The following is a 26,559-nucleotide window of genomic DNA, read 5'->3' on the forward strand; positions in this document are numbered from 1 at the left end:
ATGAAATCCTATGGCCCAGTAAATCTCTCACTTGCTTTTGAAGTCATAGACCACCACTTGCCCCACTTTAATGGTGAGCAAGCAACACATTAGGGATTGAAGTAAAAGAGATGTGATTGGATTAATACAAACTCTTCAGCACACCAAGAAACAACTCAAATTAGTCTCCTAACAATCACAGCTCTGAAGATAAAGAGCAGCACATTATTATGTAGAGATGTTAGAGAAACTTAGATTATTATTAAAGAAAGAGTAGCAGAGGATTGTTAATAACTGGTTTCAAGAATATAAAAAGTTCTGTAAAAAGGTTGACCAGATGTTTTTCATCTACATGGAGACAGAATCAAATTAAATGGTTGCAAATTACAACTAGAAAGATGTAAATTATACCTAAAAAAACTTATCCACTGGGGAAGGCTATTGAAAAAGAACAGTTATCTTTCACCAGTTCGGTATAAAATTACTTGGGAGTCAGAGGTTAAACAAGATAGTTATCTGCCAGGGTTTTTCTCCCAGCATGAAATAGACACAAGGATCCCCAAATAAAAAAAGGTCACTGCTACCACATTAACAAGATATACACATTATAATCTTACTCTTCCCCCTTTTATCATTATGCCTTTATTTGAAACCAGGGAGGAACATGATAAAGTAAACATGGGAAGCACAGCTAGATTAAAGAGGTTGAAAAAGATGGAAATGAATGGGGAAGTTAAGAAGAATTCACAGAAAATGATTTGTGAATAATAGGAAACCCAAGGACTTTCATTCATGCCCAGTTCTGACGTCCTGAACAAATTATCTAGAAAACATCCCAAATAAAAGCTTCCTGAAACTGAATACAAACCATTTTAGACACATGCTCTATTTTTCTTTCTTTCTTTCTTTCTTTCTTTCTTTCTTTCTTTCTTTCTTTCTTTCTCTTTCTCTCTCTCTCTCTCTCTCTCTCTCTCTCTTTCTTTTGTTCTTTCTTTCTTTCTCCCTCTCTTCCTCCCTTCCTCCCTTCCTCCCTTTCCTACCTTATAAGGGTTTAAAGTGTTCAGCGCTCCCAGAAGGATAGTTGACTCAAATATTTCAGGATCTTATACTAAATACTTCAGTGGAGGGGCACCTGGGTGGCTCAGTTGGTTGAGCGTCCGACTTCGGCTCAGGCCATGACCTCGCAGTTCGTGAGTTCGAGCCCCGCGTCAGGCTCTATGCTGACAGCTCAAAGCCTGGAGCGTGCTTCAGATTCTGTGTCCCCTTCTCTCTCTGCCCCACCCTTGCTTGTGTTCTGTCTCTCTCTGTCTTCCAAAAATGAACACACATAAAACAAAAATTAAAAGAGCAAATACTTCAGTTGACACATCAGTTGTGTTGCCATGCCTTAACAATTAGGAGTTAACTAGATTGCAGTACTCTCTTCTTAAAACTGGACTTTGAGAAAATGTCTCAACAACATCTCAAGACTTTTTCTTTCAGGAACTATTTAAAGCTGAAGGCATGCTATTTTGGCTCCCACTTCCCTAAGGCTATAGTTTAAGAGATAAATCTTGGAGCTCATCAACAAGAAAAAATGGTGCCTCTCTGAGACCATGGCCTTTTCACCTTGCCAGCTAGTACATTCAGCTCTGCCTTTATTAAGTAAAGGTGAGGAACTGTATTTTCATTTCTTCTCTGCCCCATTCCCATCTTCTGTCTCAACTAAATACATTCCCAAGATTATGTTGCCTGCTAAAAAATATATAAGAAATATGGTCACTCTGAAAGAAGCAGAGAAAAATTGATATACATTCAGTCATCAAACATTGTACCAGTTCTGTGGCTAGCAGTGATAGTTCTTTACATACAGATGTCTTGAGCATGCCATTTCATGTAGATTTAACAAGCAGTAAAGAGAAAAATGCAGAGTTTGTTCCTTAAAACTACTCTGGCTTTCTACCTAAGCCATCAAATGTTAAGAAATGTAAATACATAAATGCACACTATGTTCTAAAACAAGTTCTACCTGATGCTTTAGAGCAGGAAGTTGCAAACTTTCTGGAGCAGGCCAGATGTAAGTATTTTAGGCTTTGTGAGCCATAGGGTCTCTGTTGCTGCTACTCAACTCCGTCATTGTAGCACAAAAGTGGCTATAGACGATGCATAAATGGATTGGTATGTCTGTAAAATTTTATTTACAAAAGCAAGCTTTGGCTAGATGTGGCCACTGGGTATATCATTTGCTAACCTTTGACTGAAACAGTCCCTTTTGGTTCTTTCTTTCTTTCTTTCTTTCTTTCTTTCTTTCTTTCTTTTTTTCTCAGGTATTCTCTCCTTACACCTGCTTTTCTCAAAATCTCTGATAAAGCCCAAGAGAAAGAGGGAAGCATCTTCCAGTGTGGCATCTTCCAATCACCGAGCCATGCCTCTTGTCTACCTGCTTCTGACTTGCTCTTCTGGTTTAAGTTTGAGGGTAGCATAACTGGGATCTGGGGCTTCCCAGTAAGGACATTTAGTGGTGCTGCCTGGCTGCCCTGGGTTCCCCCCAGCTTCTTTGGTGCCGTGACCTTGCAGGGGTCTGGCAAGGCTGCCATGCAGTCTCAGGCCAAGCAGTCCACCTTGCAGCTCCACAGAACCACCTCACTATGTCATGACATTCCCCTCTGGCAATTCTCCCAGCCACAGTTTCATCTACCCACACCATATGTGAGCCAAGGGCAGCTTGGGGAAACTCCCTCAAAATCTGAAGTGTCTTACTACACTTGGCCATGCTGACTTGGATGGCTCTTGTGGTTTTTAAGAGGTCTCCCTGCTTTCCTCTGTGTTTAATATTACACTTAATTATCTGGCACTCCCTACTTAAGCCAGAGTTCAGAGGCCTCCCCTCAAACTTAAACCTAGAAAACATCCCGAAAAAGGGATGTTAAAAGGGAATAAAGGCATTTGAAAATCTCTCCAAATAGTAACTGGACTTGCACCGTGTACTACATGTCAGAAGCTGAAAATCACATTCTCCTTTCCCTTTTTATTTCTTCTCCAATATATCCTAAGTAAGTTATTCCATTTTGCCCCAAGATAGGTAGACGGGCCAGCCTATGACAAAGGTCATGCACTGAGAAAGTTCAGACAAGAAAATGTGTACGTCGTTTTTAAACTATTAGTCTATTATATATTCCCTGATATTTCTTCACAACAACCCATTTAGGTAGATGTTGTTATTCCGGTTTAGAGATGAAAAAACTAAGGTTCAGAGAACATTGTAAAGCTTGTGCAGCTACTGCACAAGTGAACAGAAGGTCCACCTGCGTCTCCAGTCCCACACCCAGTTCTCATTCCACCGCCATTCCTGGGAGATGCAGGAAGCTCATTGCAAAGAGCGAGGGTCTGAACTCTGGCCCTAAATCCACCAAATACCAGTTCGGACCATTTTAACAAATTCAAGAATTCTCACCCTTTGCATAAAATCATTGGAAGTAAATGAGATGATGATACTAACTGCTTTTTCATCAAGTCCTGTCTGTGTGGCAGGCAGTTTCTAAACACTTGGATTATCTCCTTTAATTTTCAAAACAATCCTATAAAGTAAGCATTAAAATTATTCTTATCTTATGGACAGTGTATAATAAAGTCCTCCGCATAGAATCTGGCACATCATGAATGCTCAATAATACTAGTTATTTCCTTAATTATTACTCTTCTCTTAGAACCATACCCACCAATAACATTTATACAGAAATCTTTACCCAGAGTAGGAGCAATTCTTGATCGGGAGCCTTTGTCTGCTTACAATGTGGGAGCAGGGTGAGGGATCCTCCCATTTTTAAAGGGACTAAAATAGTATCAGACTTAACAACAAACTTCTGTGTCCTCCTACACTGCCATTTGGCTTGGGTCCCCTTGCTGCTCAACCTCCCTGGGTTCAGACAGCTGGGACACAATGGCAGAGGCCTGGAGAAGGCAGTAAAAGAACATGTACCAGGATGGCTGAGACAAGCTGTTGGTTCCATTCAACATCCAAGGCTGCTCTTTTCTTTTTTCTTTTTAAAAATTTTTTAAGTTTATTTATTTATATTGAGAGAGAGACAGAGACAGCGTGAGCAGAGAAGAGATAGAGAGACAGGGAGAGAGAGAGAATCCCAAGCAGGTTCCACACTGTCAGCACAGTGCCTGATGTGGGGCTCAAACTCACGAACTGTGAGATCATGACCTGAGCTAAAATCAAGAGTCAGATGCTCAGCCAATGGAGCCACCCAGACACCCCAAGACTTCTCTTTTTAATTTTCATTTCTATTTGAGTTATTTTAATTTTAATCCACTTGATGATTTGATTTTGGACCATTTTTCATTTTGAATTCTTACTATCACAACTTCCCCATATCATGAAGAGAAGAGACATTGCCTTATGGACAGTCTTGAACCACAAGTCAAAATTTGTGGTTTGAAGTTCCTGTGTCACTAAATATGTACTATTAGTGATAATTTAACCTCTACGTATCTATTTCGTAACTCTATCAAGCTATGAAATGAGACTGTCAGATTAGATTATCACAAAGTTGCCTCCCAGCTTAAAATTGTTCCTTAATTATTTTCTATTGCCTTCAACACAAATGCTCACAAATCTCTTCATCATTAGTCAGTGTATGTCTTGCAAATATTTCCATTGTCAACCACCTGACAATCATTAATTAAGGAGCCTCTAACTCTAGGCCTTGAATAATGCCATCATTTTTAGAAATAATTGTTTATGAGTCTCAGTTCCTTATTCAATTTATTATTTAACTGAAATATAAATGGAAGGAATATGAACTATAATATCTAAGAGTTTCCTAGCCCTATCAGTATGTTAATTATTGAATATAATAAACAGTGAAAGAGCATCAATCTCCCTTCTCCTTGCTTCTCAAAACAGATGACTCGGTTTTTGAACTGTTCCTATTTTGTTTCACATTAACATCTATTTTTAGAAATTCATAGAATCATGTTTAAATACTATATTGTGGAACTTAGGGTCTAACAGGAGAGGAACACAGGCAAACCACCCTTAATCTCATTATAATAGAAATGCCATGTTAGAGAGATGCATAGCAACTATGGGAGCAGAGAAAGTCTTTCTTATTAAGATAATATATTGTAAAGTATTCATTATTCAATAGGGTTGTTATTTTGCTACTAGTTTTTTTGGCTTGTGAGTTCTTTAAGGGAGCTTAAATATATTCATTGTAACATCCATTTATAACACTGTGTCATATAAACATAAGAACTTTAATTAACAAGCATTTATTGTGTACAAAATTTTGGGTTAGTTATTTTGCTAACTGTAGAAAAAAATGGAATTTTAATACACAAGAACAATGAAAATTAAGAAAATGAAAATGACAAAAAATCACTCACTCCCATAGGGAACACCTGAAAAAAAAATGTTTTCACAAATTGAAGGTCGAAGAGGGGCAAAGCACATCACAGAAAATGAGTTTCTTAATCTCATGAAGCCAGATTTGCCTATTGAGCATACAGCTTATGACAAAATAATTGTTCAGTAATTACTCTAAAAGATGGAACAAAATCAAATTAAAATGGAGCAAATTGCCTTTTGCATTTTGGCCAATGACAAGTAGTGACACATTCATGCTGCAAAATACCACTTTGTTTTTTCTGAGAGGTGACCACTTGCTCAGTGGTTAAGTGACTAGATTACTCCAGGCAAAATCTCTTACAATTCTGTCTCTCAGAGGAAATGCAAAGTTCATTACTGCTACTGCTACAGGTGGCCATTTCATATTCAGCAGTGAAGAAGTATACTTCTGGAGCCATATGCATGTATGTGTAGCAAATATCACAGCCCCTGATTATCAAATGCTTGCTATACACCAGGGCCTGTTCCAGGTGATTTACATGTATCAATTAATCTTACATGCACAAATCTGGCAGGTAGGTATTCTGATTTTTTAGATGAATAACTAAGACACTGGGAAAGATTGAAAATGTTGCCCAAAAGTTTCATAGAGAGCCACAGGTAGATCCTGGATTGAAAACTAGGCACTCGGTGTCCAGAGCAGGTGTTTTCAGTCACAGAACAATGTGCCATGTGCCCCACGTAGTCCAGAAGCCAGTTAATGGTCCTCTTTTTCGTATCTTTTAAAGCTACAGCCTTGCACTTAATTCACATAGCATCAAATTGAAAAACAAGTTTGAGTCAGATGAACACATCGTGAGTAAATCAGTTGCCACCTTTATAATTAGGTACTTTTAAATTAGAAAAAGACAAATAGATGATGAGAAGATCTGCCTGTGGCTCAGATCCTAAAGGGAAAACATTCAGGATTTGTTTCTCCACTTTTCATGCCCAAAAAAAAGATATGGTCATTATACTTACAGATAATCAGTCCTATTATCATATACACACAGGTAACTGAATAGTGAGTTCATTCATTCAGGAAGAGGAATATGGCTTTTTGTTGAAATAATCAGCCTATGTGAGGGGGGAAAAGATACTCTACACAAAATAGCAAGGGACAATAAAACATGAAATGCCTCAGAAAAAAATAAATGTGTGAGACACAACCAACTTTTACTCTGGGATATGAACAACTTTAATACAATGACATAGTAGTACACTTTCATTTAGAAGAATAAATACTTTTGGTGTGCCATTGTTTCCAATACTGTAAGTAAACATAATGAAATATTTCTTCAAAGTACTAATCAGATTTTTTTAAGGATGGACTTGACAAAAATAATTCTAATGTTATCTGGAAGAATAAGTGATATACAATTGAAGAAAATAATTATAAGGGGGGAAACAAATACAAACAATTTAAAACATGCTATAACACGACAATCAACAGACAGATGAATGGGATGGAATAGCTACCCTTGAAATAAACTCATACCTGACCTGAAATTGTTTGAGAAATAAACCATTGTAAAAGAATGTGCAAAGGAAAGGTTATGCGATAAATATTGTTGGGAATAATTGGCTGGGTATTTGAAAAATATATTCAGTTGTTCCTTACCATGTATCAAGTATGAAGATAATCCCCAAATAATTATAGAGTGTAATACAAAACCAACTGCAATCAGAACCTAGAATAATATATTGATTTGAATGAGCTTTAGTTATGAAATACTTTCTAAGTATAAATACAAAAAGAAGCAAAGGTAGAAAGAGATATATACTGAAGTGCATACAATTTAATTTGAGTGCACAAAACTGGAGGAAATTTAATAACCTTGTATCATTAATAATGCCAAAAGAAAATCAAAGTACCACTTACCAAAAACTTTGAAATATGAAATTTAAAAGATACTGTCATTGGTATGTATCATAAAAGTTCTTCCAATTTAACAAGTTACATGGTAAAAGTAATTTGGAAAATAGACAAATTCACAATCCATTTTCAAAAAGTATAAATAGTCAACAAGTATGATCTTACATCATAGTCATCAGAGAAAAGTGAATTAAATGAAAACTTAACAAATTATATATTCCTTATCAAATGCAAAATATGCACACATACCTCAAAAGATAATACTTAGTATGTCTAAATTCTGACTAGGGGAGCTCTTTACTTTTTTAAGGAAAGATATGTGCTCTTATATATTTTTAAAGGATGTGTAGCTTTGAAATTGTTCATGCTCTTTTATCCAGTTTTCCCGTCTTAAAACCAATCCTAAGGAGATAATCAGAAATATAGTCATAGATTTACTGTATAAGTTGCATATTATAATATTTTTATTATGAAAAAAGCAAAAATAGTATTTATGACCAACAGTAAGTGACTGGTGAGTAATTTAACAGTATATTCATATGGTGAAATGTTATCCAGCCATTAAAAATCAAGTTTTTTCTTGGTGATACAAGCAAATTCTCACAACTTAAAGTTAAATAAAAGAAAAAAAATGCGGGAGAAAAATTATTTAAATCTATTAGTTCTCACTATTGTTTGAAAACATAGCATACACTTGATAATTGAAACTAGATAGGTGAATAATTAACTAAATAGATCTTTACAATAAAGACTAGAAAGAAAGACACACAAAATATTATTTCTGTGAGTTGCTTTTATAGACTGCTTCTGTTTATCATGTTTGTGTATTTTCAAAATTGTATAGCAAACATTAAGTTAATGCAAAGAATCAGACTGTTATGTGAAACTCATTTCTATTAGAGATTGTTCCTAGTGTCAAACTTTACCAATATTTTAAGGATGCAGTCATAAATAAGCCAGGGAGAAGTCTGAAATATCCTACTAATTTCCATAAACCCTCCTTTTTGCATCATACCTGGTCTCTGGTCCAAAATAATAGAAGTCCCCAGTGGCAGCTCACACAGTAGGGAGTATTTAAATTTTAAAATATCTATTTTATATGTAAAAGTCTTATAGCTTATTTGACACTCTCCAGGGAACCATGCCTCATAAATCCATCCAAGTTTAGATTCATTTACAATAAGCAATCCTAAACCAAGAACATCTTCTTCAAAGTATTTCATAGATAAGAGTTCTCCCTTCCAGCAAATATGATTAGTCTGTTGGCTTGGAGGTCAAGTTATCATGTTTACAAAGACATTGAACCAGGTCACCTGCCTTCTTAACCACCCAATCCCCAGGAACATCTTCTTGGTAATCAGGAGGGATCACAGGCTAGCTGCTTTAACAGCTTCCTCTCCAACATTGCTTTGACAGTAAAACTTTTTCTTTTTTTTTTTTTTAATGTTTATTTATTTTTGAGAGAGAGAGAAAGAGATAGAGTGTGAGCAGAGGAGGGGCAGAGAGAGAGGGAGACACAGATCAGAAGCAAGATCCAGGTTCTGAGCTGTCAGCACAGAGCCCAGTGCGGGGCTGGAACCCACAAACTGTGAGATCATGACCTGAGCTGAAGTCAGACACTGAACCTACTGAACCACCCTGTTCAATAAAACTTTTTCAAAAGAGAGAAATTTTAAAAAAAGAAAAGAAAAAGAAAAAAAAGTCAGTGTTTACTATGAATTGGAGGAAAACAAAAGCAATATCAGTGACAACAGTTAGTGGTTCATTACAATAATCCGGGAAATAAGTGAAGCAGGCCCAAACAGTGAAGTAACAGTAGATGGAGAAAGCGAATGAGATTTCATAACTAGCACATTTGCAATGATTAGGTGCAATAATTGACTGGATGTTGGATAACAGAGTTGAAGGAATGAATAATGACTTCCAGTTGGAGGCTTAGGCTTAGATAGGTATATGAATGATGCATCCATTTGTAGAGATAGCTGAGCAGTGTTTGAGAGGGTGCAGGTTCTTTAGTAGAAGACAAAAGAACTGTGATTATATTTAAATTCTAATGGCAAACAACCATTAAGATAGAGAAATTGAACATTACAAAAAAATCAGAGATAATGAATGGAATGAGGTCACTTGACTTATTTAGGTTCCAGATAATGAGGAAGAATCAGCCTTGGATGAGAGAACAGTTGCCTTTTCCAATGTGGTGGGAGGAGAGAAGGGTGTTCTCTGTTGATGTATTTCCTTTTCTTTTTCTCTATTATGTTTATGGAGTATGGTGCTTTCTTCTGAGTATTCAACAGCTTGGTAAACTGAATATTCAAAAGATTATTTAATTGGAATGAAATTAGAATAGGAATGTTAGTTAACCCTTGAGGAGACTTATTCAGGCTATGGAATAAGTGAGGCCAGTGATACAGTGATATAGTATATATACTATATACTATATGATATATATCACTATATGATATAGTGATATAGTAAAAAACCTCCCCCCACCTCCAAGGATGGGAGTACTTGTATCTCAAATTTAAGGGTCTTTCACTCTTGCAATTTTTTACTTCTAAATTCCTCCTATCTTTCTTCTAATAATATCATCTTTGTTGAGTATCTTAATCAGTTCATTTTCAGATTACTCCGTTGCAGGTTGATTAAACCTGATTCTTTCCTACAGACCTCTTTAGCCACACTTTTATTGTGTTGTTTCTTAAGCTGTTAATTTCTTCGTGGTTTATCCTTTCTATTTTAGTTCTTACTGGCCTATTCTCATATTATAGATTTAACTTGAAGTTTCAGAAGCTCCTTATTAACTACAGTGATGTGTTATTTAATCCCAGTAAAGCTGGTGCTAATTAGTTTCACATGAGTTCAAAAGATGATCAGCCTGTAAAATTTGGTCTGATCCAGAAACTGTTGTCATGGCAATGCCCCATCTAATATAGTGTTTACCTCTATAGGTAGATAGGTTCTTTTGTTATGGCAACCTTCTTATTAGTATCTGTTAACATCCTTTGGTGTGCACGATGGTGTGTTGTTTTTGTTTTCATTTTTGTTTTTGTAACTGAAAAAGCGAGAATTTTATGTTGGAGAAAGCGTGTAGGAAAGAGCCAAGGAACATAAAGCAGTTTGTTTCCCGTTTTATTTCCTTGCCTTGCAAACTGGACTAAAGCCTCTTTTGGTAGCAGACAGAGGACCAGAAATTAAGGGAAATGTTCTGAGAGAGACTGTGTGAGTGTGTCAACATAGTCAAAGCTGCTGGAGTCAGTGACAGATTTTGATTCAGATAGGCAGTCTTCCAAGTGCAACAGGAACCCAGATACCCTGACACTCAGAGAGTTAGAGGACAGGGGACAGTTGGGTTTGAGATTCTAGGCTCACACATATTATGGTAGGAGCAGAAGTGAGGCTGCATTGGGGTACCTGGGTGACTGAGTCGGTTGAGCTTCTGCCTTCAGCTCAGATCATGATCTCGCTGCTCATGAGTTCGAGCCCCGCAATGGCCTCTATGCTGATAGTTTGCAGCTTGGAGCCTGGAGCCTGCTTCAGATTCTGTCTCTGTCTCTCTTCCCCTCCCCTGCTCATGCTCTCCCTCTGTCTCTCTCAAATATGAATAAACATTTAAAAAATGTAAGTAAAAAAGAAGTGAGGTTGCATCAATTGGATTCTTAGACTAGTGGTAGCCAAATGAGCAAGAAGGACAAACCCAGGGCAGAAGGGGACTACTGAGGCCAGACAGGTTTGGCTCCATATGAAACTCCCTCCCAGTCTTTTACACAACTGAGAGACACCTTGAAGAGATTATTGGTAGTAAGACTGATGAAAGTCAAACAATCATAATATGGTCCTTAAAAGCACATGACCTAATGCAGTAGTCTGGTGGGATACAGGGAATTTGTAAATTCTTACAGAAAAGGAATTCTTTATTCCATTTTAAATAATGGATGGTTAAAATAAATGCTTGTAAATCCTTTAAAGTATATTAAACAATGACATTGTGTGCACAAACTATAGGATATAAGTGAAATTTTTATTGGAATATTTTTTTAATTTTTATTGAATTTTATTAAATTATTTGAATTTGTATTGAAAGATTCTCTACCTTTATTGTTTTTGGCCACCTGGCTCTTTGAGGTTAGTTAATTTTCAAAGCTGACTAATCAAAGCAGCACATAAGGAATTCACTTGAAAGAGATTGCAGCTATGAGGAATACACTATCAGAGAAGCCTTGGATTATCAATTACAAATGTGTCAATAATTCTTTGTTTCCCTGGAATTGTTTTATAACTAGACTAATAATAAAACAAAGTTAGACTCCTCCCCTGATCCAATTCACCCTTCTGCATTCTCTTGGGGACAGGAGGAGAACTATCTAAGACTTCTGGTTTTCTGTTTTGGCCATTGTTTTCCAGAATAAGAGTAGAAATGAAGTGTTGGTAATCTAGTTTGTTCTAATGAACAATGACTTCAGAGAAATACATGTGATAAAATAAATTTTAAATCCCATAATTCATAGAATTCTTTTCAATTACAAGCTGGAATTCTCAATTTTCAACATGTGTTTTTAGAGTTTTGGAGTCAAGCCACTAAAGTCCATATCTTGATTTATTATCTACTGTGTGATAGGAGACAAATAGAGGTGCATCAGCTTCCTGGCCTATAAAATGAATATAATTATAGTGTGTATTTTATCTTGTCATTATGGATCTGAAAGAATTAATATTTGTTAAGTGCTTAGAACCATGCTTGGCATATAGAAAGTGATATGTATTTTTTTTTATTTTATTAAAAAAAATTTAATATTTATTTATTTTGAGAGAGGGAGAGACAGAGCACGAGCAGGGGAGGGGCACAGAGAGAAGGAGACACAGAATCCAAAGCAGGCTCTAGGCTCTGAGCTGTGAGCACAGAACCCAATGCAGAGCTCGAATTCACAGACTGTGAGATCATGACCTGAGCCAAAGTCAGATGCTCAACTGACTGAGCCACTGAGGCACCCTGATACGTATTTTTTTAATGAAGAAAAACAAATATGATTTTCCTGAAAATAAAGTGATAAAAATCTATATGAATGTCTTAGCCTGGTGCCTGGAACATTACAAGTGTTCAGTAATTGTTAACTATTTGGTCACTCAAAAAACATTGGTTGAAAGCAAAGGTATATCGGGTTTGACTAGGCACTAGAGATTGAATCCTGAAGAAAAACACCCATTGTCTGTTGTATGAGCCTAGTTACAGTCAAACAGAGGCAATAACACCAATCAAGTACACAAATACAGGTATACCTGATATTGTGGTCAGTGCTTTGCAAAAGTGACACATGGGACGATGAGACATGTACTTGGCCTTTGGTTTACTGTGGGGATCGGTATTGGGAGGTCCTCAGGAATCCTTCAACAAAAAACTGCCAGGGGAGCTGAGGGATGAAAAGTGAAAAGGAGGAAATCAACAAAGAGAGAAGAGAAGCTATTCCAGGGAGAGGGAGGAGCTGGTGCAGCGAGTGTCCCCATCTGTGCACGAGGGCCAACCGTGGCCATGGAGGGAGTGCAGAAGGGAGCCTGAGTTGGAACAGAGGCAGGTTTCCCATCACCCAGAACTGTTTAAGCTATAGTTAGACACTTTTGCTTTATCTTAAAAGTAATTGTAATTCATTGAAGGACCTGAAACAATGTGATCTGTGGTTTGAAAAGATGACTCGACTCAGGGATTCTCAAACCTTAGTGTATTTTAGAAATCACTTAGAGGGCTTTTTAGAATGGATTGCTGGACCTCACCCCAGTTTCTGATTCCTTATATCTGGGGTCGGGTGGGAGAATTGCCTTCCCTACAAGATCCCAGGTGATGTTGATGCTGTTGCACCTGGTCTGGGGACCACACTTTCACAAACATTGCTCTACTGCATTGTGAATAAATTGAACTGATCAAAATTGAGTGCCAGATGTACTGCTGAAAAGCAATGTCAGCAGTCTAAACAGGAGGTGATAGATTTTGGACCTAGGGAATTAGAAAGAAGTCAACTAATCTAAGGAATAATTAGGAGACATCATTGGTACTGGGTAGGGTATACATTTAAAAGACAGGGAGATGTAAGGAAAAATCTACTGGGTTAATCACTCTACTTTGTCATCTATAAGGAAAAAAGTCTCATCTTCAGAGTTGGGAACGCATAGTAATATATCAGCCCAAAATGAGAGTTTGGGATTTTTGTAAAGGCTCTCTTGACCTTCACTGGCTGGCTGTTTGGGGCTAAAACCTGACAATAATCATAGCACTGGTGCTGCCAGCCAAATTATAAAAGACCATTGGCCCCAAGGAACACCAGAAAGCATGTTCTGGGAAAATGCCAGCAAACACCGTTGGCCCTGTCTATGGTATTCCCTCTGGGAAGGTACCACGTGAGCCAAGTGATGCTTGGGCTCAGTGTCAGATCTGATTGCTTTAGCTGCAGCAAAAGCAGGTAAATAGAGCTTCTAAGATGAATAAAGACAGTGACTGAGAACTAGTGATTACAAGTAGAAAGAGAAGAGAGCAGATAAAAGATCAAACTAAAAAAGGTTCATCCCTGAATTGGAAAGAAATTTCAAAGAGAGTGAATGTAGAAACCACTCAAGATGAAGAAATTTGCAATGCCGGAAAAATGGCAGTTGGCCAAACAAATGTGTAAAACAGAAATGAAAGGGGGCGAAAAGAAAGACATTTCTGAGCATTTTGGAGTAATATCCCTAAAGATGAAAACACTGCAGAAATAAGTCAGGGAATCCTAGTATGTGCTAGAGTGCATTCTGAGGAATATTCAGTAGAAGCATTGGGACCAAAATCTGGCATATTTTGGTGGTAGCTTTTCCAGTGTTTGGAGGAAATAAAAGAGGCTCACCCATGGAAATAGCAGAGATAATATCCAAAGGTCTTTGAGAAAGGTTCACAAACACAAATTTGATAGCATTCCAGAGATCATCAACCTGTGTCTTCTTGCCAAAAAGTAAATGGCATCTCTCCCAAAGACAGGAGGCATTTGGCTCAGATTCTAATGGGGGAAATTGTGGGAACTCAGAGCAGGAATGCCCATGAGAAAGGTTCAGCGGAATGTGAAGTGTCAAGGGAATCTTTGAAAGTGAAGTGATGAATATATAAAGTTTTACAGTGCTTCGAGGCAGAATATAATCTGGTATATAGTATAGAAAGTATGAGGCATATTTTTATTCTTGTAAAAGATCTTAGCCTAAAAGTCATAGGAAGCAATAAAAGCAAAATAAAACAATAACGAAGACAACTCCCAAAAATAAAACCGTGAAATTTAAATGATAAACATTCAGTGTAGTATTCAGAAGACTTATGCAGAATCCATATGAGTATCAGGACACTAAACCCCATGATGATTATGTGGAGAACAAATTGTTCTTTGAGCCTGACCAAACAGGTCAGTAATAGCCCAATTAGATACCACAATACTTTAATCTGGGTGGGGTCTATGGCTTAACTTAAAGTGAAGAGATATATTTGATGTTTTAAGAATTTATATATGTTTTTTTTAATCCAAATAATTATGGACATATTTTGAAAGAATTAAGTAATATACTTCATGTCCTGCAGGAATTAAAAAAAGAGGAGAGAAGATAATTAGTTGGGGTTTTGTTGGCTTGCTTGCTTGCTTTGGTTTTGTTGCAGTTGTTTGTTTGGATTTGTTTCAAGCACTGAAAACAATTATAATAAACATACACAAAGAGGAAATTATTGCAAGTTTATGGAGTAGCTCTTAGAGCTAAAGGAATGCCAGAAGAAGGAAGCCCAGGAAGGCGGCACCCCAAGCAGCAACTTGGAGGCAATTAGTAGACTTTACTTAATTGTCTTATAAGGAAATCCCACTGTGATTAATCAGCCCCAAGATTTTTCCCTCCTGACCCTTCCTTTCAAGTTTCAAAGTCCCAGAAAAAGAGTTTGAATGATCTGGATCCTCTGCTCAACATTGGCTAGGAAAGGGGGAAATATCACTCTCTGTAGTCCCAAAGATTGCACACAGAAGAGGAGAGGTAATATCCCAGTAGGAAATAGGGGCATTTTATCAGAAGAAGGGAGGCGATCCAGAGAGTGAGAAAATGTAAACAGGAAAATAACTCTGCCTATACTTGTACAGCTTCTCAAATCATGTTAAAAGAAACTCACAAGAAATTTTAAAATAGCAGTAATTATTTTCATTTTCATATATCTGCTATAGAATCCTTTAATTATAATATGCTTATAGAGTAATCTTTTGTATAAAGGGTGATACCATGAACAAGTGAAAGACCCTGTTTATAAAATTTTTATATTACGTATTTATCCAGATGTTATTAATAATGAGTTATGTTTTGAACTTAGAGGAAATTCTGCATGTGTATGTGTGTGTGCATGTGTGTGTGTGTGTGTGTGTGTGTGGTTAGAAATGGTAATAATTTGGGGATCCTGGGTGGCTCAGTAGATTGGGCATCAGACTCTTGGTTTTGGCTCAGGTCATGATCTCACAATTCATGAGTTTGAGTCCCACGTCTGACAGCAAGAGCCTGCTTGGGATTCTTTCTCTCACGCTTTCTTTCAAAATAAATAAATAAACTTTAAAAAAGAAAAGAAAGAAAAGAAAAGAAAAGGAAAGAAAAGAAAAGAAAAGAAAAGAAAGAAAAGAAAAGAAGTGGTAATAATTTACATAGAAATAAGAAGGGATCTATAATTCCAAAAGAATTTCAGCTATGGTAAAAGCTCGGATTCTTGACTATAACAAAGAGTAATAATATAATAGCAAACACTTACATAGTGCTTTTCCTGGTCCAGGCATTATCAGAAGCACTTTGCAAATTTTATTTTATTTAACAGGGAATAAGTCACAATGGGTGACAGTCAATTTTTTTCCTTTAACTATTTCTAACTTTATCCACTGAATTTTTTAATGATTCATTTCTTGTCTTTGGGCTGATCTGGCTTGATCTGAAGATCCTTAAGTGGGTCCAAAGTTCTGTTCCTTTACACATTTTTGCCAAGGATGAAAAGTTTTACTGTATCAGGAATCATTTAATTATGCACCCACACAACAAATAGGGAATACGTGATTGTCAAACATATTGACTCAAGAACTCCTAAGGGCATGAGGGAAATTCTCTTCCAACCCCACATGCCTGCAAGCGTGAGCCAGAGGTAGGTTGAAGAATTAGGGGGTGGCTGCAATGTAGGAATAAATCCCAAGTGGCAAGTGACAAACCCAACTGTTCTTTTAAGTTTTAGGCAGGTATTGAATTCGATTTTAAATATACACTTGTTTCTTTCCATTTGAAATAAGGATTCAACACACACACACACACACACACACACACACACCCAAAAAAAGGAACCACTATTTCTTGAAGAAGGCTCCTGTTCTCTTTGGTTCACATTTCTCTCCCAATACCTTGAAGTATATTTATGACTTGAGAATCAAACTTGAACCTTTTCTATTCCAAGCTCTCTTCCATTCTTTATCACTCAGTAGAGCATTCCTACAAATGTGAATGAAGGTAGTTTCATGATGGAAAACAGAATCATAGGCACACCAAGGCCCATCAAGTTGTACTTTTACCAAAGATTGTGTTAATTTTTAATGCCAATGCCTTTAAATTATATTCTTCAATAGTACTGGAGACTATTAAAAATAATTGAAAAGTTTTAACTACATGATTTATTGTTATAATTTGCTTAATGCTATAAATGTGTTGGTATCTCAGGTGAGAGCAAAAGTAACACTGCTGTGGGTGCTTTAAAAATAGGTTGTATTGATTAGCAATTCAAGATGTGTTAGGATCCAACTGAATTTTAGTAATGAGGAGTAGGTGAAAAGGTTCCTGTCAAGGAGATGTCAGTATGGTGGTTCCAAGAGGCAAACTTTTCTGACAGTTTCTGTACAAAGCAGGGGTCACTAAATAACTGCCCCTACTATTCAGTAATTGACCCCGACAGCAATGAAAAGCTGAGGTGAGAGGTATGCAGAGAGTTAACAAGAAGAACCTCAATACAAAACGTCCAGGAAGCAGAACACAGAAAGGCACACAGTGAAAGGAACATTGTTTCTGCCTAGTGACCAATTTTTTTTCCTCATTTGGCCAAGAAAAGAGTCATGGGAATTAAAGAGTACTAGATAGATGCCAACTTTGACACGTGATGAAGAGAAGCAAAACTGGGAGATTTTGCTCATTTAGTGGTAAAATACCTGTATGTAACTGTAATGGTAATTATTCTCTAAAGGTTTACTTGTTAAACCCACAAAGACAGCAACTAAGTATATATTTCTTCAGTCACACTTGGTTCATTTTTGTTTATCTAGTTACTAAGAATTTTATCTTGCACATAGTAGGGACTCAGAAATCCACCCATTTGTTCATGCAACATATACAGCACTTAGTCTTTCATAGAGTTTACTTTCTATGAAACAAAGTCTTTCATAGAGTTTACTTTCTGGTATTGTCAAGATAATTACATTCTCTGGCTGCAACCTGAAGAATCAGTAAACATAAAATATAGTGATCATGCCCCAACAGGAACCAGATGGCCTGGGTTGTTTGACAGTGTGCTCTGCCACGTATGAACTGGGTGACCCTGAGCAAGTTTCTTAACCATTAGAGGACTCAGTCTCTTTATCAATAAAATGGGATTACAGTGAGGATAAGTGTGTTTATGTATGTATGTTAACGTCAGTGCTAAGATCAATCTTTGACACTAAAAAGTTTCATATAAGTGTCAGGTTTCTTGTTAAGGGAAATTGCTCTAAATTTAATGCATAGATAAGTACTCCTCAATTATGGAGTAAAAGATAGAGGCCAGAGAAATCAAGACAATGAAACTTGAGGTGCTAAGTGCATCTCAACAGACTACTGATGTTTGTATTATTCAAAGAAGATTGTGGAAGGCAAGAAAGAGCAGAACGCAATGGGTAAGCTAGTTAGTCATATCTCTGGCCCTCAGTTTTCTCATCTGTGAAGAAGTGATAAAAGACCTTCTTGCTAGAGATTCTATGAAGATTAAAGGAAATGTTGTGTGCAAAGTGCTTGGCACAAGGCCTAACTGAGAGTGAGCATTTATTAAATGGAGACTATTAAAGTTGTAACCTGATCATAATGAATTGATATCACTTATGCAGTTTTTGCCAATGCATTTCGATTCAGAAAGCATTTAAGGAAACTTTCAATGAGAACATTTCTAAACACCATTAAACATTGGTGCCATAGGAGGAAAAAAACCTAATTGCTGAGTCCAATCATGGATATTAAAGGTTAGTATTACTCCATTAAAGAGGAGATCCTTCTTCCAGTAAATTTTCTCAGTCTGTAGATCCCAAGATCTAGAAAAAAACCAAAGATTGTCCAAATATTTAAATTTATTAAGTGGGATCAAATGTACATGAACCTACAAAAACCTATTCTTGAATTGTGTCATATTTTTAATAATCTTTATTGCAAAATGTTTGTATTTTTACATCTGTGTTCATAAATGAAATACTTTTTTTAAATTTTATATTTTCTTTTGGTAATAGGGTAATAATTGTCTTCATATAATGAGTTAAGCTTCTTTGCTTATTTTTCTGTTTATTAGATTTTTTTTTTATTAAATGACAGTAGTATTCTCTAGTCATTGAAATGTTGATATCACTCCTACACATCATCTAGGTCTGCTGTTTGTTTTCAGTTACCACTTATCAATTCCACTTTTCTAACTGCTATTTGTTTAATAAGAATTTCTTATTAAAATTGGCATTTTTCTCATTTTTCTATTTGTGTAGATATATAACCATTCATTTCATCAGTTTTTCAAATTCATGAATGTAAAATTACTCAATATAGTCATTTCTTATTTTTTTATGTTACATCAAGAATCATTTAGTCTTTTTGATATTTAAAATGAACTTCTTAAAAAATATAAAATAAATTGAATTTCTTTTTTCTTAATTATTCTTGCCTGGGGTTCATCTTAGTATTTTTTCCAGTTTTATTGAGTTATAATTGACATACAACGCTTTATGAGTTTAAGGTATACAACATAATAATTTGATATATGTAGATATTGCAAAACTATTACTACAATAAGTTTACTTAACATTCATCACTTCACATAGTTAATGTGATGTTAGTAATCACCTCAAATTTCTGCTCTCGATTTTAATTTCAATCCCTATCTTAATTTTTTACTTCTTATTTATTTAGCTTTGGATCATTTTTCTTTGTCCACTTTATTCAGTTGACCAATTTATTAATTTCCCCAAAACTGTGCAAACCTGGTAATTTCCTTTAAAGTAGTATTTTAAGTACATTCCACAAAATTTGACATGTAGTACCATGTCATTTAGTTATAAAGAGTTGAGATTTCATTCATATTCCTTTCTGGTTATCTCTTTAACTCAGGAGTTAATTAATAGTTTCTGGGGGCACCTGGGTAGTTCAGTCCATTGAGCATCCAACTCTTGATTTTGGCTCAAGTCATGTTCTCAGTCCTGAAACTGAGCCCTGCATTGGGCTCCATGTTGAGCTTGGAGCCTGCTTGGGATTCTCTCTCTTTCCCTCTCTCTGCCCTTCCCCCACTCATGCTCTTTCTCACCAAATAAATAAAACATTTATAAGTCAGTCAGAGAAAAGACAGATATCATATGTTTTCACTCATGTGGAATTTGAGAAACACAAGGGAAGGAAAAATAAGATAATACAGAGGGAGGCAAACCATAGGAGACTTTTAAATACAGAGGACAAACTGAGGGTTGCTGGAGGGTAAGTTGGTGGGGGAATGGGTTAAATGGGTGGTGACAGGCATTGTGGAGGGAACTTGTTGGGATGAGCACTGGGTGTCACATGTAAGAGATGAATTACTGGGTTCTATTCCTGAAGCCATGACAACACTGTAACTTGAATTTAAATTTTAAAAAAAAGGTACAGATTTCCTGGGGATGCAAGGTATAGCATGGTGACTATAGTAAATAATACTGTATCATATATTTGAAAGTTGCTAAAAGAGTAGATCTTAAAAGTTCTCAATACACAAAAAAAAGGTATATATATATGTGGGATATTTGTGGTGCTCATTTCATTGTACAGTTGACCTTGAACAATGCAGGAGTTACGGGTGTTGAAAATCCACATATAATTTTTGACTCCCCAAAAGCTTAACTATTAATAGCCTGCAGTTGACTATAAGCCTTATTGATAACATAGTTGACTAACACATATTTTGTATGTTATATGTATTACATACTGTATTTTTACAATAAAGTAAGTTAGAGGGAAAAAAATATTATTAAGAAAATCACAAGGAAGAGAAAAATGCACTTACAGTACTATAAAAAAATCTGCATAGAAGTGAACTTGTGCAATTCAAACCTGTGTGATTTAAGGGTCAACTGTATATTATTATGTTCTACACCTGGAATTAATATAATATTATATGTTAATTATACCTCAAAAATGAAACCAAACAAAAAACAAATCCAAGTATATGCTATTTGTAAGAAATATACCTAAAGCAACAAATTTTTAAATGACAAAAATAATACATAAAAATAAACATTTAAAAATAGTTTCTGGACATAGTTGGTAGACACTTATTTTCCTCTTGTTATTGACTGGATAGCTAACTTTGAGGTAAGTCTCAGTCTTTGATTCCAAAATTTGTCCTAGGAGTGCTCCAAAGTATAATATCCAGAATCTTTGGATGAACAAAATCAAGCTTTACTACATATCAAATGTCATATGCTTTCAAAAAAAGCTGTATAAAAAAATGTGATTTTTTTAAATGTGCACATAAATTTAGGTAATTAAATAAAGAACAATTTCTCCCTTTTTTTCTGGAAGGAAACATCTAGTGTTTCTTTTTTTCCCCCAGTATTGTTACTTATTCTTTCCATAAGAAAAGCCTCTAATTAATCAAACTATAATTCCCAACCAATTTTTACTTCTAATTAAACAAAAATCAAGAACAAACAAAAAAGTAAAATCCCACACCCATGAAAGGCATAACCAAAGCAGACTTCAATACTTGTCAACTATTTGGGAAAAGCAGTAAAATTTATTGTACTAAAGGAGAGGTTACCCTTTAATGAACCCCAAATTTAGAGAAATCATGTAGCATTCCCATGACTAAAAATAAATAAATATAAATAAGGGAAGAGACACATTTATTACTAAAAATTCATGTCTATTCTATTTAATTGGGAGTATTTTGGCAGAAACTCTAATAAACATGATGACTGACAGTGTGGCTTCGGACTGCAAAAAGCAGCTTTTTACCAAAGTTAAATTTCAACTGGTTTTTCAATCACATTTAGTCTGGGAGTTTAGGATAAGGACTTAGGGTGATCTCACTGTATAGTCTGTGATTTTATGAAATATTTTAATTCAAACATTTGAGCTATAGTTTAGAGTACCTGTAACATTTAAAAAAACCCACAGAATGTTAATTTTGGACAACTTTTATGAAAGTAAAACTCCTTAACAAATTCTAAAGCCATAGAAAATCAGTCTGGATGTATTTTAATTGTGGAGAAAAAATAATAGGATTTTAAACTATCAAATCTATTTCTTTCCTGTGAACACAGTATATATCTTTTTCCTTGAAACAATTTTGAAGCCAGTCAACACCCAAAAATAAAAATATTATTCTTATCTCAGTTGAAAATTTAATGAATCAATAATATTATCTTAGCCAACAACATGGTAAACTGCATTATGACAGATATATAAAATTGATACAGAAATCATCTAAAAGCTTTGAAATATTGGAACGGAAGGCTTTCTGCATTTGTAAATCAATGAGTTTTGTGTGGGAGGGACTAAGCTATTTAAAACACTGTAACATCTTAAAATCTATGACAAAAGGGAAAAACTACTAATACTAGTTTTTATTTTTTTTATTTTTTTAATATAATTTATTGTCAAATTGGCTTACATACAACATTCAGTGCTCATCCCAACAAGTGCTCTTCTCAATGCCCATCACCCAATACTAGTTTTTAAAACTCACAAGTTAGGGGCACCTGGGTGGCTCATTGATTAAGCATCCGAGTTCATCTCAGCTCATGATGTCACCGTCCGTGAGTTTGAACCCAGTGTAGGGCTCTGTGCTGACAGCTCAGAGCCTGGAGCCTGCTGCAGATTCTGTGTCTCCCTGTCTCTCTGCCCCTACCCTGCTTTCACTCTGTCTCTCTCTTGAAAATAAATAAACATTAAAAATTTTTTTTAAAAACCTCGCAAGTTCTAATAATACAAATCAAATTTGTCACTTTGCTGATTTTTAATTTATACCTACAATATAAATTACAACTATGTACAGCATTACAATACCACCTAAAGGAAAACAGTGATGTATAAAATATGATAAATAGAATTATTGCATTTAGTGTCATTTTCTTAAAAACCAAAGTCATCAAATCCATTAATGTCATATTAAACATAAACAATTCCAGTTCAAATTAGAGGAAATGTATACCAATACCAGCTTCTGCCAACAAAAATAAAGAAAGCCCTCCAGTTTGTCTGATTTAAGTCAGATAACCATGGAAACAAAAGAATATTTAAAATTATTTATTTTATCATTACGCATAGCAAAGGAAAGCATCACAGACTTCTTTCCTACCATAAAACTATTTACACCCATTTATTTAAAATTTTTTAATGTTTATTTATTTTGGAGAGAGAGACAGACAGACAGACAGAATGCGAGTGGGGAAGGGGGAGAGAGCGATAGACACAGAATCTAAAGCAGGCTCCAGGCTCTGAGCTGTCAGCATGGAGCCCAATATGGGGCTCAAATTCATGAAACGCGAGATCATGACCTGAGCCGAAGTCGGCCACTTAACCCACTGAGCCATCCAGGCACCCCTACACCCATTTACTTAGAAACACTAGCTAGAAGAGATACTGGTGTATTCCATTTGTAATATTTTCTCTACAGCAAACAATTGCCTTACACTTGGAGCATGTTGAAGAAAGGGGTCTTTTTCTTTCCTTTGAGTCTCAATCACTGAGATCTCGAGGTACTCTGAGAGAATCCTAGTGTCCTAGATGGTCTGATGAATGCATTAAAATCAAACACTGTGTTTTTGTACTCTTGAAAATACTCTTAAATCCCTCGAAATGTTGCTTGAGTTGGGGAGCTCATATTTCTCCTCCTGGCACTATGACATGCGAAGAGTACTTGTTATGAAAGCTTCGCACCAATTTTGTGTTGTTCCTTCTTCATCAGCCACTGTGCCTCCTTTTCCATTTTCTTCCTTTATTTTCTCTGTCTGCCATCTTGTGCTGCCTTAGAACTTCTTCCGCTTGCCAGGCTGCATCTTCTTCTCCTTCCCATGCGTTGGTATTTTCCTGCCAGGTATCCAAGTTGCCTAATTCAGGAGACTGACGAATAAAAGGCACATATTGTGTAGCTGTTAATCTACTAGAGAAATCTGTGCTACCATCTGGGAGGCCAAAATGTAATGGTTCTCTCTTCTTAGTAATGATTCTGCGTTTTCCTTATAGTTGGTGTCATGTCTTGAAAATAGGTTCCAGTTGTTCCACAGTATTTTGTTGTGTCATCACATCCCCATTCCCTCCTTCAATCTACACTTGTGGGTGTATCTTCATCCCAGGACGTCCACTCCTCAACGTCTGTCTGTTTAGGAACCGACGAATAGTCAACTGCAGTTGGCAAAGTTATTTGGTCTCCACTTAACTTCGGTCCACTGCCAGATCCACATATTAATCTCTTTAGGAATGAAAATAGTGTTGTCGGGCAAGTGCAAACTTTAAATAACTGAAACTGTGTGATAGCCATGGTGGGAATCAAAACCTGTCCCTCCCCCTCCCCCTCCCCAGGAGAGGCTCCCAGCTGCCCTGGTGCCAGGCATGCACACAAGGCCACATCTAATGTTTCTACACTAGTTTTGATCAAGATTTCAAAATATTTTAGTGAATCTGAAATCGTTAGGCCACATTATTTTGGTGAGAAGAATAATGAGCTTCCGAGGATCAGTAAGAATTTGATCAAAAGACAGTTTTGTAAACATATTACATATCTTATCTTTGTGTTCATATTCATAAGACATGAATGTCAAAGAGGAAACACCTTGAAGATTCTTGTATTTAAAAAAGTTTTTAAAAAGCTTTGATTCATCTTTTTAGTTTCAATCTACTATGATTCACAAGATCAATGCTGTTCTCCGTGGAATATATTTTGAGAATCCATTTATCTTTATTAACTAATGACATTTTAATGCTAAAAAAAAAAAAAAAAAAGCTTGTTTTAATGACCCAATACCATGTAAGTGAGAATGCCTAGTAGATCCTGGGTGTACTAACAGATTACTAAAAGTAAACAGGAAAAATGGTAAGAAAAAGTAAATGTTTAAAGTTAAACAAGAAGTTTTAATTTATCAAATTTTTGTTGTCAGTGTACTTAAATAAAAGACAAAATGAAACAAAGTAAAAAAGCGGATATCAAACCAAAAGTTGCTATTTTTTACAGGATGACTTGTGACTCACTTCGGACGGTGAAGATAACATGCCAAGAATTCCATCTGAACTACAAAGTTGTATCACAATCTCTAAAAGCACACTAGTGAATAAGTGATTATATTAACTAGGGAATGTTCACAAATCTGATGTGGTGTCAAAGTACTAAAGATTTTAGTCATACCTTCAGTGGTGACAGTCTTTGTTATGTCATTTGTGTAGACGCAAATAAAAATATAACAGGGAAGGATGGCATTGAGAAAGATGTAACTCAGCTTGAAGATATGCTGGTACTTTTATTTTATTTTATTTTATTTTATTTTATTTTATTTTTTTAAAGTTTATTTATTTTTGAGACAGAGAGAGACAGAGCATGAATGGGGGAGGGGCAGAGAGAGAGGGAGACACAGAATCGGAAGCAGGCTCCAGGCTCTGAGCCATCAGCCCAGAGCCCTACGCGGGGCTCGAACTCACTAACCGTGAGATCGCGACCTGAGCCGAAGTCGGACGCTCAACCGACTGAGCCACCCAGGCGCCCCATGCTGGTACTTTTATAACAAATTCTGATTTATTATTTTTAGAGTTCAGGGGAAACTTCCTTTTAAAAGCAGTTTCTTGGCGTAACAAAAGCTCTAATTCTCTCAGTGGTTTAATAACACTGAAAAAGGAAAAGGCAATGGATTTTGTGATTAAGTGTATTCTGAGATGTACCACTTGTTGATCTCCAATTATGGTTAACATTTTGTCACTACCCCTCCCTATCTTTCTCTTCTGTTTCACAGAAAAAATTATGACATCAGCATCCAAAGGAATTCTCCGTCCATTTTTAATTGTCTGCATTATCCTGGGTTGTTTCATGGCATGTCTGCTCATTTACATCAAGCCCACCAACAGCTGGATCTTCAGTCCAATGGAGTCAGCCAGCTCAGTGCTGAAAATGAAAAACTTCTTCTCCACCAAAACTGATTATTTTAATGAAACTACTATCCTGATTTGGGTGTGGCCATTTGGGCAGACCTTTGACCTTACATCTTGCCAAACAATGTTCAACATCCAAGGATGCCATCTTACCACAGACCGTTCCCTATACAACAAATCTCATGCGGTTCTGATCCATCACCGAGACATCAGTTGGGATCTGACTAACTTGCCTCAGCAGGCTAGGCCACCCTTCCAGAAATGGATTTGGATGAATTTGGAATCACCAACCCACACGCCCCAGAAGAGTGGCATTGAGCACCTGTTCAACTTGACTCTGACTTACCGCCGTGACTCAGATATCCAAGTGCCTTATGGCTTCTTGACGGTGAGCACAAACCCCTTCGTGTTTGAAGTGCCAAGCAAAGAGAAGTTAGTGTGCTGGGTTGTAAGTAACTGGAATCCTGAGCATGCGAGGGTCAAGTATTACAATGAGCTGAGCAAAAGCATTGAAATCCATACATACGGGCAAGCATTTGGAGAGTATGTGAATGATAAAAATTTGATTCCTACCATATCTACTTGCAAATTTTATCTGTCTTTTGAAAACTCAATCCACAAAGATTACATCACAGAAAAGCTCTACAATGCTTTTCTAGCCGGCTCTGTCCCTGTTGTTCTGGGGCCGTCTAGGGAAAATTATGAGAATTATATTCCAGCAGATTCATTCATTCATGTGGAAGATTATAACTCTCCCAGTGAGCTCGCAAAATATCTGAAAGAAGTTGACAAAAACAATAAGTTATACCTTAGTTACTTTAACTGGAGGAAGGATTTCACAGTAAACCTTCCACGATTTTGGGAATCACATGCATGCTTGGCTTGTGATCATGTGAAAAGGCATCAAGAATATAAATCTGTGGGTAATTTAGAGAAATGGTTTTGGAATTAA

General features: G+C 36.2%; 1 protein-coding gene and 1 pseudogene across 1 annotated transcript; one reads left to right on the forward strand and one right to left on the reverse strand.

Moving 5' to 3' along the window:
- Nucleotides 1-26,559, forward strand: FUT9 (fucosyltransferase 9). Its single transcript, XM_042937361.1, has 2 exons — nt 1-73; nt 25,472-26,559. Exons 1-2 carry the CDS (start codon nt 1-3, stop codon nt 26,557-26,559), a joined length of 1,161 nt encoding a protein of 386 aa, XP_042793295.1.
- On the reverse strand, nt 23,395-24,024 carry LOC122219107 (annotated as a pseudogene).

The sequence above is a fragment of the Panthera leo genome, chromosome B2 (assembly GCF_018350215.1).
Source record: "Panthera leo isolate Ple1 chromosome B2, P.leo_Ple1_pat1.1, whole genome shotgun sequence".
In the NCBI taxonomy this organism is placed as follows: domain Eukaryota; kingdom Metazoa; phylum Chordata; class Mammalia; order Carnivora; family Felidae; genus Panthera; species Panthera leo.